We start from the raw sequence: 14,296 nt of genomic DNA, 5'->3' as shown, positions 1-14,296 counted from the left end.
CACTGGAGAAAATCCAAACACAAGGTGCTCCCACACTGAGACAGACTAAAGAGCACAACTTCACAAACAACAGTGTGCAAGAAGACATCACCTCATTGATTGAACAGGCCAGAAGTCCATCCATTATTTCAATAACAGCTGGTGGACAGACAGGGACTCAAGCTATTGAGTCCATCTGCAAAGGAGGGCCATCTCATCACTGGTCCATACACATCCTGTAAGCACGAGCAGCATCTGGCTCCTAAACCAGCACTTCCTGAAAATCCTACCTTTTGAGCCTGGCCTGCTGCTGTAGAGATATTGAACACAGCACACGGTGATGGTATCTTCAAATTCTGAACTAAGCCTGAAAATTAAAGTTGTTTTCCCTGACTCATTGCAAAAACATAAAAAACAACTCATTAAACATGAATCGGCATCCCAGTGTCTCCAAATCCTGCAAAACAAGTTTTAAATTATCTTTTGGCCACTGCAACCAAGACTAAACCTAGCTATAATTGAAATACAAGGGGAGAAAAAAACTTTTGTTAACAGACAAATATGGGGAAAAGTAAATGCTTTCGCTTTTGATTCTGGAATAATCACGGCTTACAGGAAATGCTGAAGGTTACTGGAACTGACAACGAGATCTCAGGTTAAACCAGAAAAAACATGGGTCTATAACAGATTCAGAGTTTCTACAGAAACAAATTCTTCAGTAGATTGCTGTTGAAATGAGCAATTCCCATGTGTGTTCAGCATCACACACAGCTCTGGGAAAAAGACAGAGCTTCACTCTACCACAACTAGCAGATTGTAATGGACAAATATGTCAGGGATCTTCTCATTCTCCGAATTTTTACCACAAATAAGTTAATTATTTTCACATATCAGTTCTCCTCCCTGTTTTGTTACATGTTTAAATACTTCCAAGCTGATTTCTGAAGACAGCAGGCTGTCTGCAGCAGCTAAGAAATGCCTAAGGAAGCGATGGAGGAAGACCTGGTACTGAGACCTTCAGTGCTCTGCTGGAATCAGGTGTGCAGAGATCCCTAGAAATAGAGTCATGTCAGGTACCATGAGTTCTTGAGAGGCTGGGCCATGCTTCTAAACTACATAAAATGAAAGAGGCAGGCTAAGAGCTCCATAACCCAGAAGCATGAGGAAAGGAAACCGGTGGGACTGCTTTGGTTTAGCCCATTTCGTGGTGCTGGTGCCAAATGTTCCTGACAGTATATTATTGCATTCACAGTCCTTGCACACCAAGGATCCCAAGCTGTAATTTGAGTTTTTCCTTTATTATTTGTGTGCTCATCTTGCTCTTTCACACAGGAAATCCTCAGCCAGGGATTTGTGGAGAGACCACATCCCAGGATAGGTGAGGGTCCAGGAAAGCCTGGTCAGGGAGTTTGGTACACAGGTGTGCACAACAGTGTGCCCTGCTTGTTTGTTCTTCAGCCTAAGTCCTGTATTAAAGAGGGAGGAGGTAAGAACATGTGGTGGTTATTGCAGCAGCACATCTCCTCTCCATGCACAGATCCACTGGGCTGGTGGATCCACGCTGGGAATGGAGGCTCTCCCCTCTCTGATGACAAGTAACAGATCCTTGGCCCAGATTCTGTATGGCTGTGCCATGGCAGGTGGGTTGGGAGTGGTTTCAGCCCCTGCTGCTGGAGGCAGCCCCTGGATTCCCCCTCTGGCTGCAGCCTGGCCAGAGCACTTAGTAAATGTCAAGTGCACACCCACAAGTGTGGCTGTGCCCAACACTGCCCAGCTCCACCCTGTGCCCTCCAGGCTCTGGGGCCCTGAGCATTCACATCCTTCCCTCCAGTTCCAGGGCACCCCGAGGGAGGCAGCTCTTCAGGAGCACCAGCACTCCGTGCCTCTCCGTGAAAGATTTTTCTGCAGCCTGGGTCACTCCATTTAGGTCTGCCATGGCCAGAGCTTGTCTTGGCCTCGTGCCTTTTCACCCTAGAGAAGGAAGCTCTGGGAGAAGAGGTGTGGCAGAGATGAGTGTGCTGCATTCCAGTTACCCTCCAGCAGAGCTCACTGTTTGCAGAGTGATGTGCCATGCACTTGGAACACTGTCAGCCAAGGGAGAACAGAGGAAAGGCTTCACTTGTGTGAGTTTATTCACATCATGACAGCTTTTTTCATGTTTTGGGCTACTCACCTTCTCCCTGGTGCAGTTTCACCACTTGCCTCTTTGTTTTCCTCTCTCCAGAGTGAGCTGGAGATGGTGGACCACCTTGCAAACACGGAGATCAACAGCCAGCGCATTGCTGCTGTGGAAAACTGCTTTGGGGCTTCTGGGCAGCCCTTAGCCTTGCCGGGCAGGGTCCTCCTGGGAGAAGGGATTTTAACCAAAGAATGCCGCAAGAAACCAAAGCCTCGCATATTTTTCCTTTTCAACGACATCCTGGTCTACGGCAGCATCATCATCAACAAAAGGAAGTACAACTCCCAGCACATCATCCCCCTTGAAGATGTCACTCTGGAGACGCTGCCAGACACCTTGCAGATGAAGAACCGCTGGATGATCAAAACCTCCAAGAAGTCCTTTGTGGTTTCCGCAGCCTCCCTGACGGAGAGGAAGGAGTGGATCAGCCACCTGGAGGAGTGCATCAAGCACCTGCTGACCAAGACGGGCCGGCAGCCCTGCAGGGAGCCCGCGGCCCCCTGGATCCCAGACAAGGCCACGGACATCTGCATGCGCTGCACGCAGACCAAGTTCTCCACGCTCACCCGCCGGCACCACTGCCGCTGCGCTCAACAGCTCCACTTGAGCCTTCACACAAAAAGAAGGCACACCTGAACATTTTTCTGCCTACAAACCTGTCTTATGAGTGCCCTGAAATCCAATGTCACCAACTGGCTGGGACATTGAGCACCACAGCATTTGGTGCTGACAGTAATAATGCAGCAGGCACATCACCCACCCACCAGCACTGCTGCCTGCCCGAGTTCCTGAAGTGTTCCTGCCGTTTAAAGCAACACACAGATCACTGTGAGGCTTCTTGTGAACATTTTAATGAAAAGAGAGGACCTGCTGTACAGACTCAATCCAGAAATCAAAGCTCAAATGACAACCTTAATCCTGGGGCTCATAGAAAACTGGCAGATTCAGCTCCCCATTTTTTTAATGTCACACCCTCCCATTCTACAGCACAGGAGCCTGGTGAAAATTGAACTGAAAGTGTTCAGTTTGTTTTCCTGCTACTTGAAATCTTGTTGAAGTACTTGCTTCACTTCTTACATGAATAGAAAACTCAAGAATTATAAAACAGAAGTGATAAAGTACAGATTGAGTCTTTTGAGTTCACAGTAATGTACTTCCTTAAAAAACTTTCCTTGGCATGGCTAAAACAAACAACAGGTAAAATTCTTCAAATTGGCCTGCTACTTTGGCACCTTACATGTCATTCACAGGGAAAAAAATTAAAGCACTTGAACAAACAAAATCAAGTCTCCTAAATACAACAAAAGGACGTGAGAAAATTTACACAAGTGACACATTAGCCTAAGAGAAGCATGATTCCCTTCAGCAATTTGAATTAATTCTAATGCAGAGCAATCCAACATTTCATAGCAAGTCAGTATCAGGTTAATGCAGTACGCCAATAGTATCTTTACAAAGCCGCATAAAACAAAAATTATAACAACAATGATAAAAATTTTAAAAACCCCAAACACCGAAACCAAAAACCCAAGTTTACCTCGATCAGCATATATTTATAATTAACACTGATAAATAGCATTTGTTTGTTGAAGATTCACAACTTTGGGAGTAAATTGCATTCCAGCATAAAAATCCTGCTCTAATAATCCTAGAGGATTATTCTCCATATTTTAGTTGTGCTTTTAGCTCATTGGTAAGGTAAGTGGTCAGCACTCCTAATACCTTCTCTGTGAGAGCAGAATTGGACATTACAAGAGCAATCAGCTGAGCAGCATCAGTCCAGTCTAAGTTCTTGACAACAGCCATGGCTTCAGCACAGAGTTTTTGCTTCTCAGCAGCAGGCAATTCCATTAAAATCTGAGGGACTGATTTGAACTGTCCAGAAGTGATCCATCCAATCAATCCACCAACTGCTCCTCCTAGGAAACACAGGGAATCATTAGTCTTTAACAATAAATGCTCAAGCCTGGAATTCAATCCACAGCCTTCACCCACAATGTTCTCACCTTGATTAGAAAGCAACAGAGAGTTGTCACCTGTGCTGCTATATCTAGATTTAGTCACAATATTCAAAGCATAAGAAAGGATTTTAAAAACTCTTTACATCAACAGCAATCATAAAGAAACCCTTTATACAATCAACACTAATGGCTTCAAGCTAGAAACCAGAAAGAAAACACTCCCTGGGACACTCTCTTAGGGAAAGCTCTTCTGCTAAATTAAACCTTGCCCAAGGAAAACACCAGAGCAACAACTGCCTGAGCAGTGCCATAATCTCTTGCCAGATACCCCCAGACTGGTGAAAGCTTTCTGCTTCTTTAAGAGTCACTCATTGCACTGTCCAACACACCTGAAGCCCACCCCTGCAGGTGCTCACAGACCAATCCCATCAGACACATTCAGGCTTTCATCTACCGCGTGCACACCCCGGCCTCCCCAGTGGACAAGACACACTCGGGTAAGTGGAAGGTCCCAGGCTGTCAGGACAAGAGCAGAGGGATGGATCATCTACAGCTGATGTGCCTGTGGCTGCTGAGAAAGCAGCCCAGCAGCCTCCAGGGCTCCCCTCCAGCAGCAGTGTGAGTGCAGCACAGCAACCCACAGGGCTGCCAGCACTGCCCGGAGCACACAGGGCCTGGGACGGACACAAGGAACCAAGAGGAGAGAGAGAGAGAGAGAGAGAGAGAGAGAGAGAGAGAGGGAGAACCCTCACAATGGAGAGGTGGCAGAACTGACCCTGCCACCACAACTGAGAGAGAGAGAGAGAGAGAGAGAGGGAGAACCCTCACAATGGAGAGGTGGCAGAACTGACCCTGCCACCACAACTGCCAGCCCAGCCATTGCTCCTAAAAAGTCATCTGTGCACTCACAGGGATGCAGTTTTTCATTAGACAAAACTCTTAACTTGCAGCTTTTACTCAGCAATTTTTCCCACGATACCACAGAAATACTTGAAAGTCTACGATGGCTGAATTCATCTTCAAGGGACTTTTATGTGAACATCAAAAACTGATTTAGGGGCACTTAATGCAAAAGCCACTGGAAGTACTGATGTCTAAGATTTTACCAGCCTCTTGTTCCTAAAGCAAAGCACACTTACCTACAGCTATTCCAGGGGGGCCTCCCAGCATCCCCCCTAAAAATGCTGATGCACCTGTCAGCATTGCTCCCCGGCCGGAATGTGTGACAGCAGCTTTCATGCCCTTCACCGTGGCAACGTGGCTGAGCAGCGTCATCACATCATCAACACGGATCGGCATCCCGGCGTCCCCAAATCCTGCAAAAGATGTTTTAAGTTATCATCTGACCACTGCAACCGAGACTAAACCTAGCCACTAAAAGAATACAATTTGGAAGAACCCCTAGTGTTCAAGGACAAACAAAGAAAATATTAACTACTTTCTCTTTTGATTCTCAGAAGACCAGCCCTTGCACTAAGTGCTGAAGGTCACTGAAATTGCCAACTAGCAGGGAGACTTCTGCTACCAGACCAGAAAAAAAATGGGTTTGTAACAAATTCAGAGTTTCTACAGAATCAAATTCTTCAGTAGATTGCTGTTGGCCTGAGGTTTTTCAGCCCCTAGAAAACCTCTTCTCCCAGAGTGTGTGAGCAATTCGATCTCAGCCCAAGCCAAGCAGTTTCACAGTCTTGCCTGAACAGATCTCCTCTGTGCAAAGTGAAAGTGGAGTGTTATCACACCATTTGTCATATTAAAAATCAACGATTGCAACAGAGAAAGCTTTCTTAGCACTGAGATGGCTGACTGCAAATCACCCATGTCACTGCAGGATCCAAACAATGCTGACACTAAAGAAAGGTCTGGCTTTTGGGAAGGGACCACATAAACTCCACAGCTGCAAAGAGGCACAGCAGGAAATTTCATCTAATAGTTGATTTCTCTCACTCCTCCATTCATTTTTGTACCAGTCTAAAGCAAACATCCAAGTTCACCATTTCACCACTTTGCTTTTCGGTTCTTGGCAGGCTGATGACACAGCAGGGCTCAGTGGCAGAGCCACACACTCTGCTCCAGAGTCACTTATTATCTCATCCCATTGGGCTCAAGCTCCAAGTCAGGAACAAATGGCTGCTCTGTCTGTCCTACAGCAGTGGGGAAACACCCCAAAATATACTACGGGCACAGCTCCCACTGCCAGCCCCAGGAATGATGGGGAAAGTGACAATTAAGTGTTTGTTTTTACCCTTCTAACAAAAGGTGAGCAGCTTTCCACTGAGAGTGTCAGTCACACCAGCCCCAGGCAGGCTGAAGTGCTGCAGGATTCACTCCCTCCTTTCAGACACTGATTTGGGATTGTGCCTCACCTCTGTGCCATGTCTCAGACTAACCCAAAGTGCTGAAAACAATTGGCATCTCCTCTCTGGGCTGAATTCAGTCAAGGTCTCACATGAAGCCCTCCAGGATGAAGGCTCTGCAGCACAGGTGGGACAACACAAGTTGGGAGAGCTGACAACACAGGGCCCTCACTGATAGGAAGATAATCAGCTTTGCCCCCTCAAACTGAGGGAGTGCTACAATTACCCAAAGCAATCGAATTGTACCAGATGTGCAATGATGTTTTATGAGCAGACATGCCTGCAGCTGAAGCAGTAGGTTCCAGCACTGGGATGAAGCTGGCTGCCCAAAGTCACCAGCATTACCATCCTCCACATGGGCAGCAAGGTGTCCCCATGGTCACACAGCAAAGGTGACACAGTGCAAAGGTGACCAGCTACCCTTGGCTCCTCTGGCTAAATAAAACACTCCCTAACAACCACATTCAAAGTGCAATTGACTTAAAGCTAAAAAATAGCCAGGCCATAAGGAGAGTGGTAATCAAACTGGTGCCTGGTGATGGTGTATGAATTTCTGACAAGCAAATTTGGAACTCATGAATCAGCCTCAAAATAAAGCAGAAACATACTGGGATGCAAGAAATTGAAATAAGTTTTTCCATACTAAATTACTGACAATTTTACTCCCCTCAGAACTCCCCCAAAGGAAATCTCCATTCGCAAAATTAACATGTATTTGGGCTTCTTTGGCTTGACTGAACAAGGTTTTTGGCATAGCAGAATGGGTCCTGCTTATTTCTGGACTTCACAAGGTGCACTCATTTTCTCTAAGCTCTAACAGGTATTTCTATGATCTCCTGTCATATTCACTATAACTTACATCCTGCAGAGAATATTAGTGAGCACAATACCTAAGGCACAGCACATACAAGATGGTTTTTTTTTTTTAAAGTGTAATTACAGAGCACTAGTGGGAGCTACTGAAACATAAACCACATCCTAACATGTAAAGTAATCCCCAATTCCTATATTTAGCACACAGAATTATGAATTCCTTGAAAAAATTCAATTTAGTTCCAATTAAGAATCAAGATGATCAACCAGATAATTCTCAGTGAGCAGGTATTTATTCAGCCACACACCACAGGCCATTAAAGGATATTTGGACAATACACTAACAGTTGCAGCACAGAGACACCACAGAAGCCTTTAACCTGCTATTAGGATAAGCAGCCCCTACCAATAAAACAACTTTAGTAACTGTCAGCAGCCAGCTCAGTCAGGAAATCAAACAAAAGGCTTGCAAAAGCTCTGCATCTGCAAACCTCTAACACCTCACACACTGCTACGGTCTGTAAGAAGCCAACTGCAAGAATGTGGAGCACAAAGCTGCATCTGACATCAGCGTACTGGTCAGAATCCAAGCAAGCAGAAGAGGAAGACAGGCCTGCTGCAAAATGCCAGTGGTGCCACAAAGGAGCAAGGATCCTACTCCAGAAGAGCACAGAAGGAGCTGTAACCTTTGTGTGTTAGAGGTCCAATCTCATGGTATTCAAAAATATTTATAAACTCCGATGGTGTAACTGACAAGTAACTTAGTGTGCAATTTGATTCTAGTAACAAATTTTTCCTTACTGAATTCACTCAGACATTAGGAAACATCAGGATTGCAAAATATTGGATCTGGTCTAATGAAGGGATAGAAATATCAACATCCATAAAACTGTGTGCAGCTTTCAAAGGTGCTAAGTCCTCACAGCTCCTAATGACTTCACATGGTTCCAAAAATCTTCAGCACCTCAAGAAAAAAAACAATCCCAAGAGTTCCAGAACATGAAGTTGCTGAGAAACCAAGCTTTGTTTTGCAATGTTTCTGTTTTATTGCAGTTTGATGGCTGCTTTCCTGGTGTCTTTGTGGTCACCCAAATACTGATCCCAAGTCATAGATTCTGTGCTCCAGTTGATGCTCCCTCCCTCACTTCCACCCCAAGGACAGGGGAACAAAGTGAGCAATGTTCCTGCACTCCTAACCAAAGGAATGCTAAGATCACATTACAACATCTCAACCTTGAACGTACAACCAGAAGGTTTTCCCAAGAGCTAAAATGCCATAGAGAGAATGAAACCAACAGTATCATTCCCAACTCACTGAAAGTCCTGCTAAGACAAATAACAGAAGAAGGTTCCCAGGTAACTCAGTGGTGTGAACCCCATTTCAGCTGTTCCCAGGTGAACATTCCCATCTCATCACCCTACTGCCCCCTTCACCAAATGATGGCTTCAGACAAGCAAAAAGCCCTTCTATCCCTGCACTCTCTATCCCACTTGGAGAAAAATCAGCCTCTTCCCAAATGCCCACACAGGAGACATTCTCACCAGCACCCAGCCTGCCCCACCACTGAGCTGTCCTCCCTGCCCCTTACAGCTTCTCCCTGAGGAATGAGGGAACACCTCTGCCACGTGCAGGCACATGGCACAAAATCCCACCCACACAGCACATTCCAAACCCACCTGGGAAGATACAGAGATATGTCCTACCTGCAGCTGTCTTTATCATGGTGGACACCATATGGTGACAAACGGGAATGTGAGGTGACAATTTCTTCTGTCTCAACTGTACAGCAACAGCTCTCTATGAACTGCAACCTTTCAGAAGAAATATGAGAACAGCACTGGAGAAAATCCAAACACAAGGTGCTCCCACACTGAGACAGACTAAAGAACACAACTTCACAAACAACAGTGTGCAAGAAGACATCACCTCATTGATTGAACAGGCCAGAAGTCCATCCATTATTTCAATAACAGCTGGTGGACAGACAGGGACTCAAGCTATTGAGTCCATCTGCAAAGGAGGGCCATCTCATCACTGGTCCATACACATCCTGTAAGCACAAGCAGCATCTGGCTCCTAAACCAGCACTTCCTCAAAATCCTACCTTTTGAGCCTGGTCTCATACTTGGAACCTGCAAAACATGTGGTCTGTCTGACATAAATCTTGACTGACATCAGCAGCCAGTCTATATACTAGTTTTGAACCTGCTCTGCATCTGTAATTTTCTTTTAGTTTGCTAAGAAAGGGTTTACTCCTGCTTCATGGCATAACAGTTAAAATATGCTCACTGCCATTCTCACCTCAGCATTTGGTACTCGTCTTTCTTAACCATGAGCATTCACTATATCTACAAATATTTACTGTATTATGTTACTGACTATATATTTACTTAGATTTTTTTTAGTTTCAACTGTATGAGGATATGGTAAGAAACTCTTGTATTTGCTAGACAACCTGAATTCAATTGAAATGCATAAAAAATTCAATTGAAATGCATAAAAGAACAGTTTTGTAAGAACTGAGACCTTAAGAGCATTGCTCTTCTTCTGTGTATTTATCAAATCATGTAATATAATCAAAGCACTAAATAGGTTTATTTAATACAAGAGGTAACAAATTCACTCATTAGATGAGCAAACTACTTCTAAAGACCTAGAAGCTGATTTTACAAGATTCTTAGATGCCTCAAAATGCCTAAATATTCAAAAGGAATGATCTCATTCCACTGAGATAAAAGGAAATTTGGCACCTAACCTGTCTAGGCACTTAGGATACCCAGCTTACCTGGTCTGCTAAATGACAAAGCATCTGTGAAACACTGGCCATAACTCTTCCTGCCGATGAATTTTTATAGACCTAATTCATTGTCCTTCTAATTATAAACTAAGAGTAAATTTTCCCCCCATTTCTTAGCCAGTTTCTCCATTTTGAAGGCTGTATTCAAAAAAGTTACCGGTTGCTTTCATCAACTAGCTGATACTGAAGGCAATAATGAGACTTTCAGGTAAGAAAGAGAAATGACCTGACAGTCACAAACACAAATAACAGAGCTCTTCACCTGTAGAGGTAGTTAGCACAGCACACGGGGGTGATACCTTCAAAATCCGAACTAAGCCTGAAAATTAAAGATGTTTTCCCTGACTCATTGCAAAATCATAAAACTTAATCTCATTGAAATTAATCAACATGTTCTGAATACTTTAAAATTTATTAAGAATGTTATAACTAAAATAGGCTAAGCATAAAAGGTAATTATAAATCCTTTGAAATAGCCGAAATTTAATTACACTATAGCTATTTCTTTGTTTTCCTGACAATTTCATGTTTACTGTCGCTGAAGCATTGCTCCAGCCGCAATGTGACTTGGAGACATGAGGCATGAGACGCTCATGGAAAACCCACCCAGACCGTCCCGTGTCACTGCTCGGGGTGGCCGTGCCCGCGCAGGAGGGTTGGGCTGCATGATCTCAGCGCTCCCTCCCCACCACAATGACTCGGGGGTTCTGTGCAGCGGCAGTTCCGTGGGGCCTGAGGGTCTTTAGGGCCATCAGCGCCGCGCCGGGCCCCAGCTCCGGGTCCGGCCCGCCGCGGCGGCGCCCCCGCGCTCCCTGCCCGGCCGGCCGCGCCGCCAACCCCGCGGCCCACGGCACTGCCGGGCCCGCGCGGCACGGCACGGCACGGCCCTGCCGCTCCGCTTCCCTCCTCCCCGCCTTCCCCGCCTACCTGCGCCGGCAGCGCCCGGCTCTGCGCCCGGGCAGGAAACGGCCGTGGCGCCGGAGGAGGGGCCGCGGAGCGCCGGGTCCGCCCTCCCGTGTGCCGGCTGCGGAGCTCCGGCCCGGCCCGGCCCGCCCTGCCCTCCCGTGTGCCGGCCGCGGAGCTCCGGCCCGGCCCGGCCCGGCCCGGCCTCCCCTCCCGTGTGCCGGCCGCGGAGCTCCGGCCCGGCCCGGCCCGGCCCGGCCTCCCGTGTGCCGGCCGCGGAGCTCCGGCCCGGCCCGGCCTGCCCTCCCGTGTGCCGGCCGCGGAGCTCCGGCCCGGCCCGGCCCGCCCTGCCCTCCCGTGTGCCGGCCGCGGAGCTCCGGCCCGGCCCGCCCTGCCCTCCCGTGTGCCGGCCGCGGAGCTCCGGCCCGGCCCGCCCTGCCCTCCCGTGTGCCGGCCGCGGAGCTCCGGCCCGGCCCGGCCTGCCCTGCCGTGTGCCGGCCGCGGAGCTCCGGCCCGGCTCGCCCTGCCCTCCCGTGTGCCGGCCGCCGAGCTCCGGCCCGCCCTGCCCTCCCGTGTGCCGGCCGCCGAGCTCCGGCCCGGCCCGGCCCGCCCTGCCCTCCCGTGTGCCGGCCGCCGAGCTCCGGCCCGGCCCGGCCCGCCCTGCCCTCCCGTGTGCCGGCCGCGGAGCTCCGGCCCGGCCCGGCCCGGCCTCCCGTGTGCCGGCCGCGGAGCTCCGGTCCGGCCCGGCCTCCCCTCCCGTGTGCCGGCCGCGGAGCTCCGGCCCGGCCCGGCCCGGCCCGGCCTCCCGTGTGCCGGCCGCGGAGCTCCGGCCCGGCCCGGCCCGGCCTCCCGTGTGCCGGCCGCGGAGCTCCGGCCCGGCCCGCCCTGCCCTCCCGTGTGCCGGCCGCGGAGCTCCGGGCCTGCGTCTCCCGTGCCTGCTCCGCCGCCTCGGCCCGGCCGGGCACGGCTCGATGCGGGCCCGCACACGCTGTGCCGGGCCCAGAGCAGGCAGCGGGGCGGTGAGAGCGATGGAGCCTGGCAGGAAGGGCTGGCAGAGCCGGGGGTGTTCAGCCTGGAGGAGAGGAGCCTCGCGGTGACCTCAGTGCGGCCTTCAGTGCCTGGAGGGAGCTGATGCGGCAAGGCAGTTCAGTAGAGCATGTAGTGACAGCACAAGGGGGAATGGCTTCACACTGTAGGTTTACATTAGAGATTAGTGCTAGGAAATTAATTCATGGTTAATGTCCAAAAAGGAGACGAGTAAATAAAGTTCTGTAGCTTTATTTGAATAAAGGGAGAGGCCATGGAGCATTTCCCATGAGGTCTCCCAAATTGCTACAAGATGCAGAGTCCTTTTTTTCCTAATTTCCTGGTTACATTTCCCCCTCTCTTTCCCTAGTACTTAAGAGCTACAGACTTCCCAACTCGCCCAATACACTATCCTGCTCTTTTTCTGTAAGTCCAGGAATTTAGCACGTTTCTGTTTACCTTCATTGCTTCTTTCACCTGTCAGTATCTGGCTTAATCTACCAGCAGGCCCACAGTTTGTTTGTAAAGACGCCTCCCTCTCATTGCTTTCATTAGGAAGAATTCTTGAATTACAGTGAAGCACTGGAATAGGGAAGGACAGGCATTGTGGTTACCCCATCCTGGAATTATCCAAGGCCAGGCTGGATGGGGCTTGGAGCAGCCAGGGATTGTGGAAGGTGTTTCTGCCCATGGCAGGGGGTTGGAACAAGATGTTCCTCAAGGCCTCCTTCTAAGCCAAACCATTCTCTGATGCTATGATTTTAGGAACATGGTTGTAGAACAAACATCCCAGTCCCATCCTCTGGGATAAAGGAGGAGGAAAGGGGCAGTCTGACACAGAACAGTGTTAGGACATGCCTAGCCCTACTCTGAGAATTTAATCTCAGAATATTTTTGCATGCTTGTCATCCAGGTTTGTTTCAGCCACCAGCTCAGTAAAATGCAGCGTCTTATAGAGCACCAGGAACAATCAAAATGAGCATTAAAACAGCTGTGTCACATATGGCTTCTGAAATACCACACTGGCTCCTAATACCAGTACAGTCTTGGAAAAGTTACTCAAATGTTAAAAATGCTGCCATTTCCTCAAGAATGGTTTAATAACAGAGGTTTTTTGCTTTGTAAACTAAGCCTTCATTATGATTTCATTTCTGATTTAAGATAAAGCACCTCCCATCAGTTCCTTGTTCAGAAATTGAAAATGCAGGATGAGAAAATGAAGGAAAAATACAACTCACAATTTTTGTCCCTTTCCTGCAGCTGCACTGGGGACTTCTTAACCTCCCCATGCTTTATATGATCACATAAAATAACTCTCTGTGTAACAACTCAAAATGTTACAGGTCTACTGATGCTCTTGATTTTTATGATTTGGATATAAAACACAAATGTAATTCCTAAAATGAGCAAAGAGCCTAAATGCCATGAACGTTTTAAAAAGTAACACCCCAAATTCCAGCTGCATGCAGCTTTCCAAGGGGCAAAATTAAAAGCAATGAAGTCTGTCAACCATCCAAGGAGGGAATTTTTATCACTATGCCAAATGGAATCATTACTTCACTACTCCAGCTAAAAATACACACAGGTTATTAGGGCTTCATCACAGGTATTTACTAGGTCTGTTTTTTAGTGCGATAGAAATTACTAAGATCAAAATGTAAGATAACAGTGTAGGGTGTATATCTTTAACGCTGTACATGCTGTTGCAATCGCACTACACTCTTATGCAAACACTGACTCGGCTGCAGTCAGCAGAAATCTGGTTCTTTGCTGGAATCTGGTTCTTTATGGGATTCTGGTTCTTTGAGGGAATCTGGTTCTTTATGGGAAACTGGTTAACAGGAATTATGGTTCTTGCATCCGCTGGGTTAAGATACGATTGTGTCCTCGGTTCCCGGCCAGGATCTGATGGAATCAGCCTGTTCCTCTCCTGGATGAGCACTCACCGATGCTCGTGTACCAGCCCAGCTCTCGCTCGGTGGGCTCGGGCGGGATCCCGGCGTTGTTTCGGGCTTTTCCTCGCCCAGGTCCCGCTGCCCGGCGGCTCCATCTGCCGGCAGCCGCAGCTCGGAGAGCCCGCAGCTCCTCTCATGGATTTGGGAACCCCGGCTCCTCTCACGGATCTGGGAACCCCGGCTCCTCTCACGGATCTGGGAACCCTCAGCTCCTCTCACGGATCTGGGAACCCGCAGCTCCTCTCACGGATCTGGGAACCCCGGCTCCTCTCACGGATCTGGGAACCCGCAGCTCCTCTCACGGATCTGGGAACCCGCAGCTCCTCTC

At 48.4% G+C, this 14,296-nt stretch overlaps 3 protein-coding genes across 16 annotated transcripts in view; 1 reads left to right on the top strand and 2 right to left on the bottom strand.

The window, feature by feature from the left end:
* Positions 1-11,040, bottom strand: part of LOC144247096 (protein C19orf12 homolog) — a 29,291-nt gene extending 18,251 nt beyond the window's left edge. Inside the window, exons 1-2 of one of the 3 annotated variants that reach the window (XM_085589520.1) lie at positions 10,691-11,040; positions 10,347-10,403 (exon numbers count right to left, since the gene is read on the bottom strand). The gene's annotated coding sequence lies outside the window, so the exon portion shown is untranslated. The remainder of the gene's footprint in view (positions 1-10,346; positions 10,404-10,690) is intronic. The other 2 variants (XM_085589522.1, XM_085589521.1) reach the window with 2 other exon arrangements.
* Positions 1,515-2,881, top strand: PLEKHF1 (pleckstrin homology and FYVE domain containing 1). The gene is given in 2 exon segments (XM_077786440.2): positions 1,515-1,619; positions 2,204-2,881. Coding segments are annotated over 2 exon segments (681 nt in total). The 5' UTR covers positions 1,515-1,601; the 3' UTR covers positions 2,867-2,881.
* C11H19orf12 (chromosome 11 C19orf12 homolog) lies at positions 2,994-11,040 on the bottom strand. 12 transcript variants are annotated; one of them, XM_085589512.1, is made up of 6 exons: positions 10,691-11,040; positions 10,347-10,403; positions 9,392-9,419; positions 8,991-9,297; positions 5,259-5,435; positions 2,994-4,077 (listed from the first exon to the last, which is right to left on the bottom strand). In XM_085589512.1, the coding sequence occupies exons 4-6, from the start codon at positions 9,019-9,021 to the stop codon at positions 3,815-3,817; spliced, it is 471 nt and encodes a 156-aa protein (XP_085445638.1). In that variant the 5' UTR covers positions 9,022-9,297; positions 9,392-9,419; positions 10,347-10,403; positions 10,691-11,040; the 3' UTR covers positions 2,994-3,814. The 12 variants fall into 12 exon arrangements, with proteins under 12 accessions (XP_085445638.1, XP_085445643.1, XP_085445640.1 ...); XM_085589517.1 differs by lacking the exon at positions 10,347-10,403 and having other exon boundaries at positions 8,991-9,098; positions 9,214-9,297; XM_085589514.1 differs by having other exon boundaries at positions 11,012-11,040.
* Positions 11,041-14,296: the final 3,256 nt, after the last annotated feature.

Source organism: Lonchura striata, chromosome 11 (assembly GCF_050655825.1).
Source record: "Lonchura striata isolate lonStrDom1 chromosome 11, ASM5065582v1, whole genome shotgun sequence".
NCBI lineage: Eukaryota > Metazoa > Chordata > Aves > Passeriformes > Estrildidae > Lonchura > Lonchura striata.
The sequence above is the reverse complement of the archived record's forward strand: the minus strand, read 5'-3'. Positions and strand labels throughout refer to the sequence as shown.

Bases quoted from the DNA above. Each gene is read 5' to 3' on its own strand.
- C11H19orf12 (XM_085589510.1), bottom strand. From the start codon at position 9,021: ATGGTGTCCACCATGATAAAGACAGCTGCAG. The intron at 5,436-8,990 runs GTAGGACATATC...CATCTTTTGCAG, and splicing joins CATGATAAAGACAGCTGCAG to GATTTGGGGACGCCGGGATG. The intron at 4,078-5,258 runs GTAAGTGTGCTT...TGTGTTTCCTAG, and splicing joins CCCCCCTGGAATAGCTGTAG to GAGGAGCAGTTGGTGGATTG.